Source organism: Camponotus floridanus, unplaced genomic scaffold, assembly GCF_003227725.1.
Source record: "Camponotus floridanus strain SB8 unplaced genomic scaffold, Cflo_v7.5 scaffold18, whole genome shotgun sequence".
Lineage (NCBI taxonomy): Eukaryota > Metazoa > Arthropoda > Insecta > Hymenoptera > Formicidae > Camponotus > Camponotus floridanus.
Window position 1 is genome coordinate 2,131,657 of NW_020229303.1, and position 20,401 is coordinate 2,152,057.

The 20,401-nt window shown below is 32.2% G+C and overlaps 1 protein-coding gene across 1 annotated transcript in view; it reads left to right on the top strand.

Annotated features, from left to right (window-relative positions):
- The window catches only part of LOC105254257 (dynein heavy chain 10, axonemal), a 34,431-nt gene extending 15,630 nt beyond the window's left edge, over positions 1–18,801 (top strand). Inside the window, exons 22-53 of the mRNA XM_025407620.1 lie at positions 351–541; positions 719–894; positions 1,316–1,569; positions 2,170–2,697; positions 2,790–2,948; positions 3,026–3,286; positions 3,704–3,958; positions 4,111–4,381; positions 4,557–4,834; positions 5,238–5,502; positions 5,787–6,009; positions 6,094–6,274; positions 6,341–6,532; positions 7,709–8,160; positions 8,250–8,445; positions 8,505–8,721; positions 9,300–9,612; positions 9,772–10,066; positions 10,167–10,624; positions 10,911–11,191; positions 11,278–11,432; positions 11,924–12,676; positions 13,066–13,404; positions 14,756–14,957; positions 15,015–15,157; positions 15,238–15,399; positions 15,555–15,855; positions 17,179–17,390; positions 17,732–17,899; positions 17,969–18,148; positions 18,240–18,386; positions 18,590–18,801. Of these exons, the coding sequence (XP_025263405.1) occupies positions 351–541; positions 719–894; positions 1,316–1,569; positions 2,170–2,697; positions 2,790–2,948; positions 3,026–3,286; positions 3,704–3,958; positions 4,111–4,381; positions 4,557–4,834; positions 5,238–5,502; positions 5,787–6,009; positions 6,094–6,274; positions 6,341–6,532; positions 7,709–8,160; positions 8,250–8,445; positions 8,505–8,721; positions 9,300–9,612; positions 9,772–10,066; positions 10,167–10,624; positions 10,911–11,191; positions 11,278–11,432; positions 11,924–12,676; positions 13,066–13,404; positions 14,756–14,957; positions 15,015–15,157; positions 15,238–15,399; positions 15,555–15,855; positions 17,179–17,390; positions 17,732–17,899; positions 17,969–18,148; positions 18,240–18,386; positions 18,590–18,736 (8,355 nt within the window). The 3' untranslated portion in view covers positions 18,737–18,801. The remainder of the gene's footprint in view (positions 1–350; positions 542–718; positions 895–1,315; positions 1,570–2,169; positions 2,698–2,789; positions 2,949–3,025; positions 3,287–3,703; positions 3,959–4,110; positions 4,382–4,556; positions 4,835–5,237; positions 5,503–5,786; positions 6,010–6,093; positions 6,275–6,340; positions 6,533–7,708; positions 8,161–8,249; positions 8,446–8,504; positions 8,722–9,299; positions 9,613–9,771; positions 10,067–10,166; positions 10,625–10,910; positions 11,192–11,277; positions 11,433–11,923; positions 12,677–13,065; positions 13,405–14,755; positions 14,958–15,014; positions 15,158–15,237; positions 15,400–15,554; positions 15,856–17,178; positions 17,391–17,731; positions 17,900–17,968; positions 18,149–18,239; positions 18,387–18,589) is intronic.
- The last annotated feature ends 1,600 nt before the right edge of the window (positions 18,802–20,401 follow it).

Consider the following 20,401-nt stretch of genomic DNA (forward strand, 5'->3'; position numbering starts at 1 on the left):
CAATTTAAACAAATGGATGTTGAAATATAATTTTTATTTATTGAAATCAAAGCGTGATAAATCTAAGATGGAAACATACAAATCTAGAAATAAAAATATAACAAAACATAAAAAAAAATATAAAAAAACGCATTGGGACGTTTCGACAATTACTTTTGTCTCTTCAGCCAATATTAATAAATTTTAACTAAAATTGGACGTTAGATCGAGCTTATAGTTATTTGACGTTACGCATTTTTGTAAAGTGTGTTGGAAGTGTCGGATGGTGTCTTCGGTCGGTCTCCGAATGCAATGATTGTTGTAGAAAAATCTTTTTAGTTCGAATAAATTAATATATTACTTGTGTATAGTATTTACAACAACTCAACGACCAATTAAACGAAGTGGTGACATTAATGGGTAGTGATACGCTCACGAGCAACGATAGAAAGAAGATTGACATGGTTCTAACAATCGACGTGCACATTCGGGACATTATCGAGAACTTTGTTAGGGACAGCATTATAGATCCCACGGAATTTGAATGGGAAAGTCAATTGAGGTAGTACATCTCTTAATAAAGACAGAGAGAGAGAAAGAGAATCTCTTTATAAATATATTAAATAAGACTGACAAATATATTTAATATTAATAAATATATTTATTATTAATAAATATTTGATTAACATCATTTTCTACGCGATGATTTTGTAGTCTAATTATTTTTGCACACATGCAGATTTTACTGGGTTCATGATCTGGATAATGTATGGATGAATCAATGTACAGGCACTTTCGAATACGGTTACGAGTACATGGGCCTTAATGGCAGATTGGTTATTACGCCTCTGACAGACAGGATATATCTCACAATCACGCAAGCTCTTTCGATGCACTTAGGCGGTTCTCCAGCGGGTATGTGAAGCACGTGACACAGTTACAAATTTCCCGAGCATAAATATAATGGCTTTTCATTTATTCTAAATGTAACTAAATTTAGAGTGAAAAAAATAAATAAAGAATTATAATTAAAAATTAAAAAAAGGAATTAAACATTGGATAATTCCTTTTTTTAATTTTTAATTATAATTCTTTATTTATTTTTTTCACTCTAAATTTAATTACATTTAGCACAAAAATTGTGCTAAAATTTTTGAAAATTATCCGATGTTTAATTCCTTTTTTTAATTTTTATTATAAATTATTATTATTAATATTTATTATTAATAATTATAATTCTTTATTTATTTTTTGAAAGTTCAATTTGCATTTAATGTATTTTTTAAATATATAGTTATTTCGTGCCAATAAGGTTATCTTGATTTTTAATTTTAAGGTCCTGCTGGAACCGGCAAGACTGAGACAGTCAAGGATTTAGCGAAAGTCCTGGGTCTCTTATGTGTTGTCACTAATTGTGGAGAAGGGATGGATTTTATTGCGATCGGCAAGACTCTAGGTGGTCTGGCTCAATGCGGGGCATGGGGTTGCTTCGACGAATTCAATCGTATCGATACCTCTGTTCTCTCGGTTATCTCGACCCAGTTGCAAACTATACGTTCGGCATTACAAGTTAAAGCTCAAAGATTTACGGTACACACTCATGAATATTAAAAGCGTAAAATCCCAAGAATAATAGAAACCTAAAACGTAATTATAAAAAAAATTATTTATAAGTTTATACAACCATTTGAAGAAGAAGAACCGTTCGAGGAAGTTCTAGCTGCTTATCTAATATTATAAAATTATTTCCATAATTTTATTATAAAATTATGGAAATAATTTTATAATATTAGAAGTTATATAATTCGCGATATTTTATCTTGATTTTCCTCGAAATTTAATTTAAGTCCATATATTATTTCTCAGTCCATATATTATTTATCAGCTTTTATAAATATATATTTAGAAAATTTAATTATGTCAATTTTTTATTTCTTTATTTTTTAATTATATAAATAATTTCTTAATTATACAATTAATATAATGTATTAATTAATTCTAATATAATTTCTAATATATAATATTTTATATCAAATTAATTCTAAATAATTTCTTCATTAATATAATATAATATATTAATTAATTTTAAATATTAATTACTTATATTATATTAATTACTTGATTATATAATATAAATTCCTGTCGCATTCCTATTATATTTCTATTATAAAACATAACGTTCTCCGAAAGTTCGAAGGCCAAGACATCGTGCTGGACTCGAAAGTGGGAATTTTCATCACCATGAATCCAGGATATGCCGGTCGTACGGAGCTACCGGAATCCGTCAAGGCCTTCTTCAGACCGGTGGTCTGCGTAGTACCGGACAACGAACTGATCTGTCAGATTAAGCTCTTCAGCGCCGGTTTTCTGATGGCGAAGCAGCTCGCCAAGAAAATGACAGTTCTCTATAAGCTCGCGAGCGAGCAGCTGAGCAAACAGACGCACTATGACTTTGGCTTGAGGGCCCTCAAGTCCGTCCTCATCATGGCCGGTCAGCTAAAAAGAATTTCCGATGATTTACCCGAGAACGTTGTCCTGATGAGAGCTCTCAGAGACATGAATTTACCAAAGTTCGTGTACGATGACGTGCCGCTCTTTCTGGATTTGATTAAGGATCTCTTTCCGGATTTGGATTGCCCCAGAGTGCATTATCCAGACTTTAATGAGGCGGTTGAGGCAGTACTGGAAGTGCATGGATACATCGTCTTGCCTGAGCAAGTAAATGCATATATTTATACGTATTTTATTATCGTAAAAATATAATTTTTTATTGCAAACTTTTAAATTAATAAATTAACGGTCGCATTTAGGTTGACAAAGTCATTCAATTATACGAAGTGATGATGACCAGGCATTCAACGATGCTCATTGGCCCTACTGGTGGCGGTAAGACGGTAATAATCGAAACGCTATGCAAGGCACAGACGCGTCTCGGGAAACCCACGAAACTGTACATTCTGAATCCCAAAGTAGGTGAAAATTAATTGTAACGATTATAGAATTAATTTTTGCTGCTCCTTAAATCATTATGTTCTTCAAATTGAAGGCTTGCACCGTCATTGAATTGTACGGAACATTAGAGCCTACGACGCGTGATTGGACGGACGGCCTCTTGAGCAGCATCTTTCGCGAAATCAACCGACCCTTAGATTCTGGCAAGGACGAACGCAAATATATACTCTTCGATGGTGACGTCGATGCATTATGGGTCGAAAACATGAACTCGGTTATGGATGACAACAAGTTGCTGACTCTGGCTAATCAAGAGAGAATCAAAATGCAGAATCATTGCAGTCTGCTCTTCGAGGTAACTTAATGTAGATATTGAATATATGGTGAGAGATAATTTTAATTTGGAAAAATTTATCTAACAATATTATTCGCATAATTATTTTTACGACTATTTTTAAAACAATAGCGTAAATTTTAATGATGATTTAATATTAAGTTAATTTTGAGATAAATTGTTGCGAGAATAATTACATGTTTTATTTTCTATCATAGACATAATTATTTATTTTATATAAATTATATTATATTTTATTTTATTTATATAAATTATATTATATTTTATATAAATTATATTTATTTTATATAAATTATATTTATTTTATATAAATTAATTTTATATAAATTATTTTTATTAAACACATACGATAAATCTAAAAAAATTGTATGAGCTAAATATGTTTATTTGGATAATTATTTGTTTTCTATGCTCAAGGTAGGCGACTTGCAATACGCCTCACCTGCGACAGTGTCGAGAGCAGGTATGGTTTACGTTGACCCGAAGAACCTAAGATATCAGCCATATATGGACAAATGGATACAAGCCAAGAGCAAAGCAGACCAAGATTTTTTTCGCGGAATGTGCGACAAATACGTACACGGTTCGCTCAAGCTCATTATCGAAGGAATGCTAGGCCTTCAGGCAATCGAACCGCTTCGGATGATCATACCACAAACTGACCTCAATATGGTAACCACTAGATTTGCTAATCGACTATTGATTAATCCGTATTTGTAGCTTAAAGGATGAAACTTGTTTTAGAATTCTATTTATTATACATATTCATTTTTTACCGTACGTTACTAATGATGCTTTACGCATTCGGCGTTTGCTTTTTCAAGGTAATTCAACTCTGCTACGTGTTTGATGGCTTGCTGTCATTATTGAAAGACGAATCGGTGGATAAAAAATCCACGGAAGTCCCTCAAGAAAAAGAGGATAGTTCGCTAACGGCAAAAGAAGAACTCCTGGAGGCGATGTACATTCAAGCGTGTTATTGGTCCTTTGGCGCGTCTATTGTCGACGACGCGCGCCTCAAATTCGATGAATACATAAAGAAAATTTCTGGACTTATACTAGTCCAAGATACACCTATCAAGCTGGCAACCACTAGTAAGTTCAGCCAAAATTACGAAACAAAGATAACAAATATCAAGAAAATATGACAATTAATTTAAATTAATTTATTTAAATTAATTATTAAATTTCAATCATTTTTTGTGCACGCATCTTTTATTATTTTGAATTTAGAAAATAAATGTTTATGTCTATGTGTGTGTTACGCTAGGATATATACCCGTATCATTTCCAACTATGTACGATTATGTATTGGATGTGAAGAGGAAAGTTTGGATGGCGTGGAAATGGTTGGTACCGACATATCTCCATGATAGACAAAAATTCTTTACGGATATCCTGGTGCAAACTATCGACACTTTGCGTACTACGTGGTTTGTGGATCTTATGAACAATCTGCAGAGACCGGTATTATTGATCGGAGAAACTGGCACCTCGAAAACGGCCATAATTCATGAGTTTCTGAGAAACTTGCAACCCGACAAATACGTGAGTGAGGAAACAATATTGTAACGATAAATTCAAATTTAATTATTCAAATAAATTATTCAAATAATGATATAACGATATAATATATAATGATATTGATTTAAATAATAATAATATTTAACAATAATATAATAATAATATAATAATAATATAACAATAATCTCATAATTATATAACAATAATATAATAATAATATAATAACAATATAATAATAATATAATAATAATATAATAATAATATAATAATAATAATATAATAATAATAATAATATAATAATATTTTTCAATAAAATATAATATATGTGAATTATAAGATATGTGTCTAGAAAATCTTTTTATATATTATTTATTATTGTATGTAATAATTGACTACATTTTTTACAACCTATGATAATGCCAAGTAGGAGCAGCTCCTACTTAACTTCTCATCGAGAACCACTTCGATGGACGTGCAGAGGAATATCGAATCGGTAGTGGAGAAAAGATCGAGAGAAATATTTGGACCGCCGCCCGGAAAAAAATTAGTCGTCTTCATCGACGACATGAACATGCCAATTGTGGACACTTATGGAACCCAGCAACCCATTGCTTTTCTTAAATTGCTCTTCGAAAGAGGTGGCTTTTACGATCGCGGACGCGATCTGACCTGGAAATATATGAAAGACATTTGTGAGTATAATATCGTTTCTTTGCACAATTTTAAGCCAAGTTTCTCTTCAGTGATTTAATAAAACATAATTTTTTTTATTATTTTATTATATTATTATTTATTATTTTATTATTTTTATTATATTATATATATTATTTATTATTTTAATATTATTATTTATTATTTATTATTTTATAATATTAAAAATTTTATAATTTTTTACCATATGCTACGTTATTAATTATGTAACATTTTAACCATGTTATCAAATCTTCAATTGACATTAAATCTTTTTACGAAATAGATTATTTAGCTGCCATGGGAGAGCCTGGTGGCGGCAGGAACGAAGTCGATCCGCGATTTATCTCGATGTTCTCAGTTTACAATGTGACTTTCCCATCGAGCGAGACTCTCAATTATATTTACACCAGTATCTTGTCCGGTCACCTGCAAACGTTTCCTGAAGAAGTACAATCTATCGCAAACGGACTCGTGCAATTGATGTTGGAACTTTACGAGGTAATTTTGCAACAATTATTTATCATGATCATTATCATTATCATTTATCATGATAAAAAAACAACAACATATAATGCTATTCAGACAGTTAGAAAAGAACTCCTACCAACGCCGTCCAAGTTCCATTATATTTTCAACATGCGTGACCTTTCGAGGATCATGGCTGGTCTGCTTCAGAGTCATTCTAACTTCTATCCTAGCGTAAAACAATTCGTTAGACTCTGGAGGAACGAGATCACCAGAGTTATGTGCGATCGTCTCATTAGCGTCCAAGTAATAAGCCTTTTATTCTCTTTCCATTGATTAAAACTTCACTTGTAAACAGTTTCGCCTTTCTAGGATGAAAGTTTGATCATCGATCAGTTAAAGGAGAAGATACAGAATTATTGGGAATTAGAGCCAGAAGTGATTCAGTATAGTTTACGAGACCCGATGCTTTATGGCGATTTCAGAAACGCTTGCAACGAGGACGAGCCTAGATTTTACGAGGATCTGCTAGACTACGAAGCGGTCTACAGCTTGTTCTTGGAAGTTCGTTCTTTTATTTCAAATTTAATTTAATTGATTTAATTGATTTAATTTAATTTCTTTTTCCCAACTATTTTTCTATATGTATCTGCAGTGTTTGCTGTAGATAATTTCAAAATTATCTAGATAAAGATAAAGATCCGTAAATTTATCTTAGATGATTAAAGATGATTTTGCTTTTACTTAATCTAGATGAAAGATGAGATAATTATTGCGGTAATCTAGATAATTTTGTTTATTTTAGAAGACTATAAATATTTGTAAAAAATGTGACGCAGATTATAAATGGGATATTAACATCATAAACACATATTCTTTCTCTTTTTCTAAAGAATATTTAAATAATAGTAAAAAGGTATATAAATGATATGATAAATATTTATTTATTAATTTATATTTATAATATATTTATAATATATTTATAATATATTTATAATAATATAATAATAATATATTTATTATATACAGGGTGTCCCAAAATTCATAATCAATTTATCAAAGACAGATTCCTGGGATCGTTTGGAAACGATTTTTCCTCAGCGAAAATGTCGATGAAGGCCATTATTTTTTGCATGTTCCCGATTTTTGTCATCATATATCTTTGCAATTAAGTCTTAAATTAAAACTCAACTAAAGTAAACTCTATTTAAAATTAATCGAAGAATGTGGTTTTGTTAATATTTTATTTCTACAAGGCTTAATTTACGAAAAACCCCTTATTTTCAATTACTTATAATTCGAAAATTAGTGCCTCGACATTTTCTTTGAGGAAAAATCGTCTTCGGATGATCCCAGGAATCTATCTTTGGAAGATTGATTATGAGTTTTGGGACACCCTGTATTAATAATAATAATATAAAAAATATATTTTAGACATTTTAGATAGATTTTTAGAAGCTTGCTTTAGATTTTTGGAAAACTTTTTGCATAATGAAAATGTCATCTTAGACAATTTTTAGATAAGATAACATATATTTTTCATCTAATTGTAAGATAAAGATAAAGATACTTTGTATTTCTTCATCTAGTTAAAGATAAAGATGATCCATTTCTTTATCTAGATGATTATCTAGATAATTTTATCTAGATACCAGCAAACACTGTGTATCTGATATAATTCGATTGCAACGTTTATAAAGACAAAATTCTATATTCTTGAAAATCTCGCACCATTCGCAGATTTTCGATGAATATAACGAAAGGACCAGAGCCAAGCTACACATGGTTCTCTTTAACGACGCGCTCGAGCACCTTACCAGAGTGCACCGTGCACTTCGGATGCACCGAGGACACGTGCTTATCGTTGGTACCGGTGGCAGTGGTAAAAAATCCGTGATAAAATTAGCGTCCTTCGCCGCCGGTTATCAGCTCTTCCAGATCGTCCTGAGTCGCGGTTACAACGAGATGTTCTTCCGCGAGGACATGAAGAGTCTGTACAACATGGTCGGCGTGGAGAACAAAAGAGTCGTGTTCATGTTTACGTGCGCTCACATTAAGGACGAGGGCTTCCTCGAGCTGGTGAACAACATGCTGACAAGTTCCGTGCCGGCTCTCTTCAACGACGAAGAGAGGGATGCGATTGTCACTTCCTGCAGAGACGCGGCGGTTATGGCCGGTTTCGACATCGCAAAGTGATTTTAATTTCTTGTTATCTATTCTTGAATCTCCGATTTAATTTTTTTTGAAGAGTATTTATTTAACAATTTATTCCTGATTCCAGAAAGAGCGTCTGGTCGTACTTTGTCAAGACGTGCATCGCGAATCTGCGAATAGCGCTGGCGATGAGCCCATCGGGCGACGCTTTGCGAATACGATGCCGCAATTATCCGGGTTTGATCAACAACACCACCGTGGATTGGATGTCTCCGTGGCCGCAACAGGCCTTGGTTGCCGTGGCGAACGTTCTCCTCAGAGACGTAAGTGACTGCACGAATAAACGAGGGAACATTTAACGAAGTGAGACTCTTTCTTCCAGAATCCGATCGTGCCACAGGAACACAGGGAGGCAATTGTAAATCACATCGTGTATGTACACACATCAGTATTACAATACACGGTAGACTTCGCGACGAAGCTGAGGAGACGAAATTACGTTACGCCGAGACATTTCCTGGATTTCATCAACACTTACCTCAAACTACTGACGGAGAAGAAAAACTTTATAAATTCACACCGCGCGCGTCTTTCCGGAGGTAACTGCTTAATTTTCTTACAAATTATTTCTAATTATATCTATTTTTTTATTAATAACATGTAATATAGAGTGTCTGAAAACTTTTCGCGGTACTGAAGTGTGAAGGTAGATTGGCTCAAATTAAGAAAGAAGGTCCTCTACTGTTTAGCGATATTTGCAATAATTAAAGAAAAATTAATTAAAGAAGATAGGCCAATGCGCGTGGCTAGAAGTGCGCGGCGAAGGCGGTCTCATTGTAACATAATGGCGGCGCGCGGTGAAGCAGTGATTGGGTAGGGGAGGAGCCTTTGCCGCCGCGCATTTCTAGCCACACGCATTGGCTGATCTTCTTTAATTAATTTTTCGTTAATTATTACAAATATCGCCAAACAGTAGAGGACCTTCCTTCTTAATTTGAGCCAATCTACCTTCACACTTCGGGATCGCGAAAAGTTTTCAGACACCCTGTATAACAAGGTTAATGATACTTTAAATCTTTCAAATTCATTTTCAAGAAATTATTTCTTCTCTTAAAATAAAAAAAGACGCGATTTCATATGGAATAGATATTTCTTCCCCAATAAGTATTTCCGTCAGGATTGCAGAAAATCGCAGAGGCTTCCGTGACTCTGATTGAACTGAACAAAATTCTGGCCGTGCAAAGGACCAAAGTGGCCGACCAAACGAAGAACTGTGAGCAGTTGCTCGCGTCCATCGGCGAAAGCACGGATATCGCGATGGAGAAGAAGAACCTGAGCGAGGAGAAAAGGAAAGAAATCGAGGACAAGAAAAAGATGATCACCAAGGAGGAAACAGAGGCCAAGAAGACATTAGCCGAGGCTCAACCGGCTCTCGACGCGGCCAGACTCGCACTGGGCGAACTCGACAAAGCTGATATCACGGAGATCAGGTGACTAGAATCAATTTAAAAAAAAAGGAATTCTTATGAGATATTTAATGATATGAATTGGAAAAGCTTGAAGCGAGAAAGACGCTTAAATAAAAGACTTAAATAAGAGGAACAAAGACAAGCTTGAAATTTGCTAAATAACTGATGATGATAATTCAGATCTTTTGTGACGCCACCCGAACCGGTGCAAATCGTTTCGGAATGCGTCGCGATGCTTTGTGGTGTCAAGGATGTGTCCTGGAAAGGAGCTAAAGGAATGATGAGCGACCCGGGATTCGTGAGGAGCTTGCAGGAAATGAACTGTGATCAAATCACTATAAAACAGCAGCAAGCAGTTCAAACGCACTTGAAGAAGACGGACAAACTAGATCAAATGCAGGTCATCAGCAAAGCAGGATACGGCTTGTACAAATTTGTCCTCGCTGTTTTGGATTATTGCGCCGTTTATAAAGAGGTAGTTATCTAATTTCGTAAGTTCATCTCTTCTTAATTTTCTAAGACTTAGAAATATTAAATTCATACCGATAACAATAAATTCCGATTCACTGTTTCAGGTGAAGCCGAAGATGGATAGAGTCCAAATGCTCGAAACAGAGTCCCAAAAAATTAGACGTGCGTTAGAAAAAGAAGAACGAGAGTTAAAACGATTAGAAAAAACGATCGAGGAGCTGAATGCGAAATACGACATAGCGATGACCGAACGACAGAAACTGCAGGACGAGACAGATCTGCTGCAGCGACGCCTGTTGGCCGCCGATAAGCTTATTTCTGGATTGTCTTCCGAGAACGAACGTTGGCAAAAGGATCTAGTGGGTTTGCACGATGATTTAGAGAAGATTACCGGAAATTGCTTGTTTGGAGCGGCATTCCTCGCCTATAGTGGTCCGTTTTCCTACGAATTCAGGAATGAAATGTACAGCGACTGGAAGAGAAGCATTTTGGAAAAAGACCTACCTCTGTCGATGCCCTTTAAGCTCGAAACCCAACTGAGCGATGACGTTGAAATTAGCACGTAAGAGCATTTAATTGTGAAGTAAATGCATCTATTAATTAAAGGAAATATCATTAATTTCTTGTTATTTGATCGAGTTTTCAGCATATATTAACATATGAATCAAAATAAAAATTTTATAGAAATTTTATAGAAATACAACTAAATTTCTTAATCAACAATAAAAGAGGAAGAATAATTGCTCGCAGATGCAGTTACTTTATTCCATCTAATAAATGTATTCGTATAATTAAAACTTTAGCTAAAGAAAATTGATAAGTCTCTCTAATATTTATGCAACTTGAAGCTGGAACTCGGAAGGTCTTCCACCGGACGAGCTGTCCGTGCAAAATGGCATATTGACCATGAAAGCATCCAGATTTCCGTTTTGCATCGATCCACAGCAACAAGCGCTGAATTGGATCAAGAAGAGAGAGCAGAAGAAGAATCTGAAGATCCTCTCCTTTACAGACACGGATTTCCTGAAGCAAATAGAACTGGCGATCCAATATGGTTTACCAGTACTTGTGCAGGATGTCGACGAGATCGACCCCATCTTGAACAACGTTTTATCAAAAAATATTCAAAGTAAGTCGCACAATTCAAGAGAATCGTAATCGCAATTCGTTGAAATATAGAAATTAATTTGACTTCATTAAATTAATTTGTTGCAGTCGTTGCAGGACGAACTTTTGTCATTCTCGGTGATAAGGAGATAGATTATGATCCAAGATTTCGTGTATATTTGACAACCAGAATGACCAATCCGATGTTGGATGCAGCCGTGTATGCCAAAGCGATTGTTATCAATTATATGGTTACCACAGCAGTGAGTTCAATTTAATTATACCGAATCTGAAAACTTTTCGCAGTCCCGAAGTGTAAAGGTAGATTTGCTCAAATTAAGAAGGAAGGTCCTCTCTCCAATCACTGCTTTAGCACGCGCCGTCATTATGTTACAGTGAGACCGCCTTCCGTCGCCGCCACGCGCATTGGCCAATCTTGTTTAATTAATTTTTCGTTAATTATTGCGAATATCGTAAAACAGTAGAGGACCTTCCTTCTTAATTTGAGCCAATCTACCTTCACACTTCGGGACTGCGAAAAGTTTTCAGACACCCTGTATAATACATAGTTACGTTAATATCAAATTATAAATATAATATATATTTATGTTATAATTATTGTTATATTATAATTATATTATTATATTGCATTTAAAAATAATATATGAATATTTCTATAACTTTTAAAGATTTTGTCGATATATTCCAACATCAAATTTTACACAATAAAGTCTCCTAAGACACGTCTCTTCAGGGCTTGGAAAACCAACTCTTATCAGTTGTCGTGAGAGTCGAAAGGCCGGATATCGAGGAGCAACGGGAGACGTTGATTCTGGAAACGAGCGAGAACAAGAATTTGCTGCAACAATTGGAGGACAGTCTTCTGCGCGAAATCGCCGCTGATCAAGGCAACATGCTGGACAACATCGACCTGATCGAGACTCTGGAGAACATCAAGTCTAGAGCTAACGAGGTGATGACGAAGCTGTTCCTCGCGGAGGTCACCTCGGCTGACATAGACAAACTTCGCGAAGGCTATCGTCCGGTGGCAGAACGAGGAGCTATCCTGTTTTCAGTATTAGCCGATATGGCTACCGTGAACGCCATGTACCAGTATTCTCTGATCAGCTACGTCGAAGTGTTTATCCATTCACTCAAGAGATCGCTGCCGGATCCAGTGCTCGTCAAACGATTGCAGAATATTATTCCGATGTTGACAAAGAACGTGTATGATTACGGTTGTACGAGCATTTTTGAGAGGCACAAATTACTCTTCTCCCTGCAAATTTGCGTGAGAATAGAAAGAAGCGTGGATAACGTGAATCAGAAGCAGTTGGACTTCTTCATCAAAGGTAGCATGGCCTTGGAGAAATCGCCCCAAGTGAATCCCACCAGATGGTTGCCGCAATCGGGCTGGGAAGATGTTCTTACACTGGCGAGCGATTTCCCAGACAAATTCAAGCAGCTGCCAGAAGAATTGCGGGATTGCGAGGACGAATGGAAGCAGGTAGACATTCCAAACAAAGATTATTTAAATTATTTTATTTTATTTTTTATGGCTAGATAATAATAGAAAATAATCATCAGCATGCAAGCAGAATTTTTTATTCAGATTCAAGATTAAAAACAACATATTTTCAAAATTTTAAAAACACAAGAAAATTTGAATAAATATCTTCGAATAATTTGAATTATATTCGATTAATTTGAATTAGATTTGAATAATTTGAATTATATTCGATTAATTTGAATTAGATTTGAATTATTTGAATTATATTCAAATAATTTGAATTATATTCGAATAATTTGAATTGTGCATGAAATACAAATTTTACAATAAATAAAAATCCTCTTGAAATGTGTGATAATTAATCGACTAATCGAAACTCGTTTTAGTGGTATGATTCGGACACGCCAGAATCGGACAAACTCCCATGCGATTATAACACGCGATTGACACCCTTTGAGAAACTGATGCTGATACGCTGCTTCCGCGTAGATCGCGTTTACTGTGGCATCATTAATTATATTATCGATATCATGGGTGAACAGTATATCACACCGCCTCATATGAGTTTCGATATGATTTTCGAGGAGAGTACGCCTACCATGCCTGTAATCTTTCTTTTGAGCCTGGGCTCGGATCCTACTTCGGAGCTGATGAAGCTGGCCGATCGATACGGCTGTGGCGGTGGAAAGTTTAGATATCTCTCGCTTGGTCAAAGTCAAAACAAGGTGGGATAACGCATTTGTAATCAGATATATAAGATTTATTATACATATAATGACTGGATCATAATAAAGCAGGGTTGGCATGTTTTAAACAATGTGTTTAAAACTGTTTGATTAAAACTTGTTTAACGTGTCCGCTGTTTTAAACATTTTTGTTTTAAACTGTTTTAAACTATTGTTTAGAACCGTTTAAAATATCGCAAATAAAATATATGATTATTTGGAAAAGAAATTGTAAAAAAAATTAAAAATAAACAAAAACTAATAAATGTGTATATTGCAAAAAAGTTTTTGTTTTGTATAAGTGTATGTTACAAAAAAGTTTTTGTTTTAGTGTTTTTAGTTTTTTATCTATATTTATGTATATATATATTATCTATATATTATCTATATATATAACATATATATTATCTATATATTATCTATATATATAACATATAGATATAAAAATATAAATATTAAAATAAAAATGATAAGATGGGTATTATTTTAGCAGAATATTTATTTTTGGATATTAAATAACAATCAATATAATAAAGATTACATAGAAAATATTGACTGACTTTACATTTTACATTTTAGCATTTTAAATTAATAGTACATAATTCATAGCAAGTCAGTAGTTCTAAAAAAAAGTTCTTCTTTTAAAAAGAAGAATTAAGGTTTTTTCTTTTATTTAGAATTATTTTTCTTTTATTTATGTTGAGAGTTAAGCATGAGGCTACTTAATAAGAATAGGAAAGGAATCAAAGTATTATATATTAAATATTATTAACTAGAACTTTTTTTTAGAACTACCGACCTGCTATGAGTTATGTACTATTAATTTAAAATGATAAATGTAAAATGTAAAGTCAGTCAAAATCTTCTAAGTAATCTTTATTGTATTGATTGTTATTTAATATCCAAAAATAAATATTCTGCTAAAATAATACCCATCTTATCATTTTTATTTTATTATTTATATTTTTAATAGCGTTGTCAATTTTGGCAACGTTTTACAGTTTAACGCTAGCGAAAAATTTAAATATTTACACAGATCAAAGCTATTAAGTATTTTTTGCTTGTTTAAAACATGCTTTTTTTGTTTGAAACATGTTTTTTTTTACTTTACTTAAAAACACAAATAAAATAAAAAACATTGTTCTAAACAAAAAAACAATGTTTTTTGTTTGAAATAAAAAAAAACAAGTTTTTTGTTAACCCTGTAATAAAGTAACGATAAATGATGAGCATTTAGGATCCATGTTTAATGTCCTGCGTCTTAAAGTTATTTTTGAAAAGTTATTTTATGTAAAAAATACATCTCTTTTATGTAACAGATTTTATATAACAGACCGTCTTTATATAACAGATCGCGATGGAATTGTTGGATGTAGCGATGACGAGAGGTCAGTGGCTGATGCTCCAGAATTGCCACCTACTATTGTCCTTCACAAAAGATCTAGAGAAGGTCGTGGAAAACATAGGAAAGCCTCATCCCGACTTTCGCCTGTGGCTCACCACGGAGCCTATTCCTAATTTTCCAATCGGAATACTGCAACAATCACTGAAAGGTATAATGAAGTATACCTCGTTGTCATGCATGGTAGTCTAGAACAAATTGTTTGCAGTGGTAACGGAACCACCGAGCGGGTTGAAACTAAACTTGCAAAGCACGTATTTCAACATGCGACCACAGACTTTGGAAACTTGTTCCCATTTTCTTTACAAGCACTTAATTTACATTCTAGCCTTCTATCACGCTGTTATCCAGGTGAATTTCAAAAAGTTGATACATTTAATTAATAACGTAATAGAATTTTTATTTAAAAAATACTTAAAAAAACATCGTAGGAGAGAAGAAGATACGGCAAAATTGGGTGGAATATAAAGTATGATTTCAACGAATCAGATTTTAACGTATGCACCACCATTCTGGATGCTTATTTAACAAAAGCACTGACAACAAAGGAGTCTAACGTACCGTGGAACAGCCTCAAGTATTTAATTGGAGAGGTAACTACACTCGATCTAAATCTCCTTTTAAAGATCTTTTTCAATTTCGGCATCTTTTATTATTATTTGAAATATTTTTTAAATAAATTTGCACCTTTAAATAATAAATTTTTGCCTTTCGCGTTTGAAAATAATTTAGATAAAAAATAATTTAGGTAATGTACGGCGGAAGGATAATGGACAGCTATGATCGTCGCGTCTCTTACACTTACATGGACGAATATTTCGGTGATTTTCTGTTCGACGAGTTTCAACCGTTCTACTTTTACAAGGATGCCGTCAGCTATGTGATACCTCCGGAAGGAGATCGCGATGATTATTTGCGATTCATCGAGGAGCTTCCTCTCGTGAACACTCCGGAAGTATTTGGATTGCATCCGAATGCCGAGATCGGATATTTTACGCAAGCGGTCAAAAGAATGTGGAGGCATCTCATTGAACTTCAACCACAAACCGGTGCGAATACTATATCATTTTTCCTTGTCTTATATATTATGTATTTACAGCATTTATAAATTTTAATCATTTATTATTACTTGTATTATTAGAAATATTTTAAAATATTTTATTTAAAGCATTTTAAAATATTTATAATTACTTTTTAATCATTTATTATTACAAATAATAATAACTGATTAAAAAGTAATACTTTAAATAAGATACTTTATTTAAAGTATTTTATTTAAGATATTACTCATGATAATTATTAATTTTACTTTAATGTTATGTGATTCGAATTAATAACGAGTCATATTTTTATCACTTATTATTTTGTGTATAAAAGTTATGCAGGGTGATTCATTTTAATCTTAACAGGCAAATATTTTGAAAAATATCCGAGATACGAAAAAATGTTTCAAACAAAAATTATATTTATACTTTTATGTACAAAATAATGAGAGGAATTAATTGGTGTAAAGAAAACACATAGTTGTTTCGAATAAAAATATGTAATTTGCAATTAACAATTACATATTTTTTTTAAATTAATTATGTGTTTTCTTTACACCAATTAATTCCTCTTATTATTTTCAAGCCTCATAAGTACTTAATGAAATCTAACTTAAAATTTATAAAATAACTTTATGTCGCTAGTCAGATAATCCAAGGATCGTTGAAAAAAATGTGTAGTCGACCAAACTAGCCAGAAATTTGTTTATTAATACAGATCATTAACAGTTTATTAATACAGATTTGATTATTAATACAGAAATCTAACTTAATTATAGTGTTGTAAACCAATTGATTCCTCTCATTATTTTGCACATAAAAGTATTAAGGTGAGATAATCGAAAAATGAATATTTTACAATCTTTTATAGTTTATGTAAAATTAAGAAACGATTTCAAGCCTCATAACTCGGAAAGTACTTAATGAAAACTAACTTAATTATAGTGTTTTGGAAAGCTCTCGAGATAAGCGACAAGAATATGTAATAAAAAATAGAGTTTTATTTAAAAAATTGAGAGTGATCTTCACGTGATCTTCAAGTAACTATTTAAAATCAAATTAATGACATCATTTTATGTCCCTCTTGAAACCATACAACTTTTGTCTGAAACATTTTTTCATATCTTGCATATTTTTCAAAATATTTGCCTGTTGAGATTAAAATGAATTACCCTGTATATTTCATTTATCTTTTAGCAGAAATATCAATTTTTATTTTTATAATTAATGATTGTTCGTAGCTCGCTTGGATAAAAAGTGTAAGTCGCATATTAAAGAGCTCATTACATTTTTCGATAAATCATGACATGTCATGTATTAAATTTTTAGCGATCAGCATCACCGGTGTCAGCAAAGATGAATTCATAGATAACATAGCGAAAGAGATCTCAGCCAAGATGCCCGTACCATATGATATTAACAAGGTCAAGAGAAATTTCGGTGTGACCGTAACGCCTACCGCAATTGTCTTATTTCAAGAATTAGAAAGATTCAACAAATTAATAGAAACGATAACGAGGACATTGAATCAACTGAGGAAGGTCGCGCAATAAATCTTTAAGATTTAATAAGTTATGATCCATCATAAACTTATAAATATAGCGATACGTCCCACTAAATATTTTACTTTTTTATAAATTCCATTTTATTATTGCATTAATTTTTTTATTTAATAGATTTATATCGTATTTTTATTTTACAGATGTATTTTTATTGTATTGTTATTTATTTTTACTTTACAGATTATATTGTATTTTTATTTTATAGATTTATCTTGTATTTTTCTTTTACACTTTATAATACACTTTTAACTTTTTCTCTAGCTTTGCTGAATTTATCGTGCGATTTGGTATCCAAAAAAATGCTCCACCTTTAATTTTAGGCCATCGCCGGCGAAATCGGGATGGACACTACACTGGAAAACATTTCCGTGGCACTTTATAATGGTACTCTACCCAAAGAATGGGCCAAATTCGCGCCGGACACTCGAAAGAATCTTGCGGGTTGGATGGACCACTTTCATAAAAGAATAGACCAATATACTAATTGGGTAAGCGGTTGAGCGCACAAAATATCGATTCATTCTATCTTGATTAATGATATTTTCCTTCATCTTTAGTCTGGTGCGAACGAGCCCGTGGTACTTTGGTTGTCTGGATTGCACGTGCCAGAAACTTACCTGGCGGCTTTGATTCAGATAGCTTGTCGCAAGAACAGCTGGCCTCTTGATCGTTCCGTCATTTACACGACGGTATCGAGCTTCTTCAGACCTGACGATGTGGAAGAAAGACCCGATCAGGTAAATTCGATTTTTGTTCGTCTTATTCTATCGTGTTTTATTATAAACAATAATGTCAATTATTCTGCTATATATGCACTTTAATAAATAGGGATGTTATGTGTACGGATTATACTTGGAAGGCGCCAGATGGGACGTCGAGGAGCGTCGTTTGAAAAAATCGCATCCGAAAGTTTTGATAGAGGAGCTGCCAATATTAACTATCATACCTACTGAGGTTCATAGACTGAAATTACAGGTATTCAAAACAGTATGCTATTTATCATGATATTGAATTGAAAAATTCGAGTAGCAAAAATGTCACGATTTTAATTTATAATTCTTATGAAAAATGATTAAATTGAATTAAAGTAAATAATTATTTTTTAAAAATAATTATTATTTAAAAATTATTATTTTAAAAATAAATAATTAAAATAATTAATTATTTTTTTGTTGCAGAATACGTTTAAAACCCCCGTATATACTACATTAAATCGACGAAATGCCCTCGGTGTTGGTTTAGTATTCGAGGCCGATTTGACGACTCCGGAACATATCTCACATTGGGTACTTCAGGGTGTTTGTCTTGTGTTAAATACAGATTAAAATAGTGCTTCAGGTCAATGATCAAACCCGCATTCTTCCGTATCAGGACTTGTTATGTATTAATATTACAATTAATTAATATTAGCGCAATATAAACAATCATTAATATAAACAATCATTAAATTATATTCTTAACCGTCATAATTTTCTACGTTTATTATATGTATAGTTTTATAAATTTTTTATAAATTAAGAAATTGTGTGGAATATTACAATTTGATCTTAACAGTGCAAAGATATATTTTTTAATATTTATTGCGTTTTTACTAAAATATTCCGAATTTTGTTAATCGAAACGATTAACTTTTGGCAGAGAATTTCACTTTGTGACAGATACATGACTAACTTTATTAAATTATATTTAATATCTTTTTAATCAGTTAGTACTTGTATAATATTATTGGACCAAATATTTCCTCTGTATCTAAACTTTTGCAAATTTTAAACAAATTCTGAATATTATTTTCATGTGTTTTTGTTATTTGAATCGACGTGGTTATACGTTTCCCATAAGAACACATGTTAATTCAATGCAAATTAAAATCCTCATAACTTGTGAACGCTTTAGTGAATCGATTTAAAAATTGTACTGAAGATTCTAAACTAACTACACTGTAAAAATTTTTTGTGTAAATTTACAACTATTACAACTATAGTGGGTAATATTGAGACCAACTATTAAAGATGTATATTTACATACATTAGTAAATTTATATTTCATAGATAAAATTATTATCTTAAATGGTGAGCATCTTGTACTAATAAATTTACATGTTAGAAGTAGATTTCTAGAAATGTTTATATAATAATACATTTTGTATATGTATTTATTCAATTTTATATATTAAATTTAATTTAAAATTACATACATAATTAATGTAACAATTACGCTATTTGTAACGAAAATATATAAATTCATGTACTTTTACAAAAATTAGTTATTTTACTCTTTATTTTGTAAATATTCGTTTATTAAGTGTAATTTTTAAATTTTATATAAATGTTACAAAAAATTGTACATTTACATAAAATCCAAAAATTACACTTTTAACCTTGTAATTTCTCATCAAATATAAACGAATATTTACACAATAAAGAGTAAAAAAACTAATTTTTGTAAAAGTACATGAATTTATATATTTCTCTTATAAATAGCGTAATTGTTACACTGGTTATATGTGTAATTTTACATATTTTTTTTACGGTGTACGTAAGGACATTTTGTACAATTTTCATTAAATTCTCAATATTTTGAAAATAGGTACAAAACATCCTTGAAAGAGTCCCCCATCTCCTATCATCACTCATTATGAAGGGACTGTCAAATTATTTTCAAAATGTCTCTTTAAATTATCTACTTAAAATTGATTTTAAAAAATCAATTTTCCATGTATCATATAACAGAATTATATTACATAATAAAAGCTAAATAAATATATATATGTACAGTAGGCACCAATAATGCCTTATCATATGGAATTGGTCGTATTCGGGATTAATAATGACCAGTTATTATTAACTCTATAAGACACAATATTCCTAAAATATTGCATAAATATTATTAACAGTTAATAATATTTATACAATATCCTAGGAATATTGTGTGCTTATAGGGAAGTTATTATTAGTCTCGACAGAGAGAAGACTGAGAGAAGTCATGGCCCA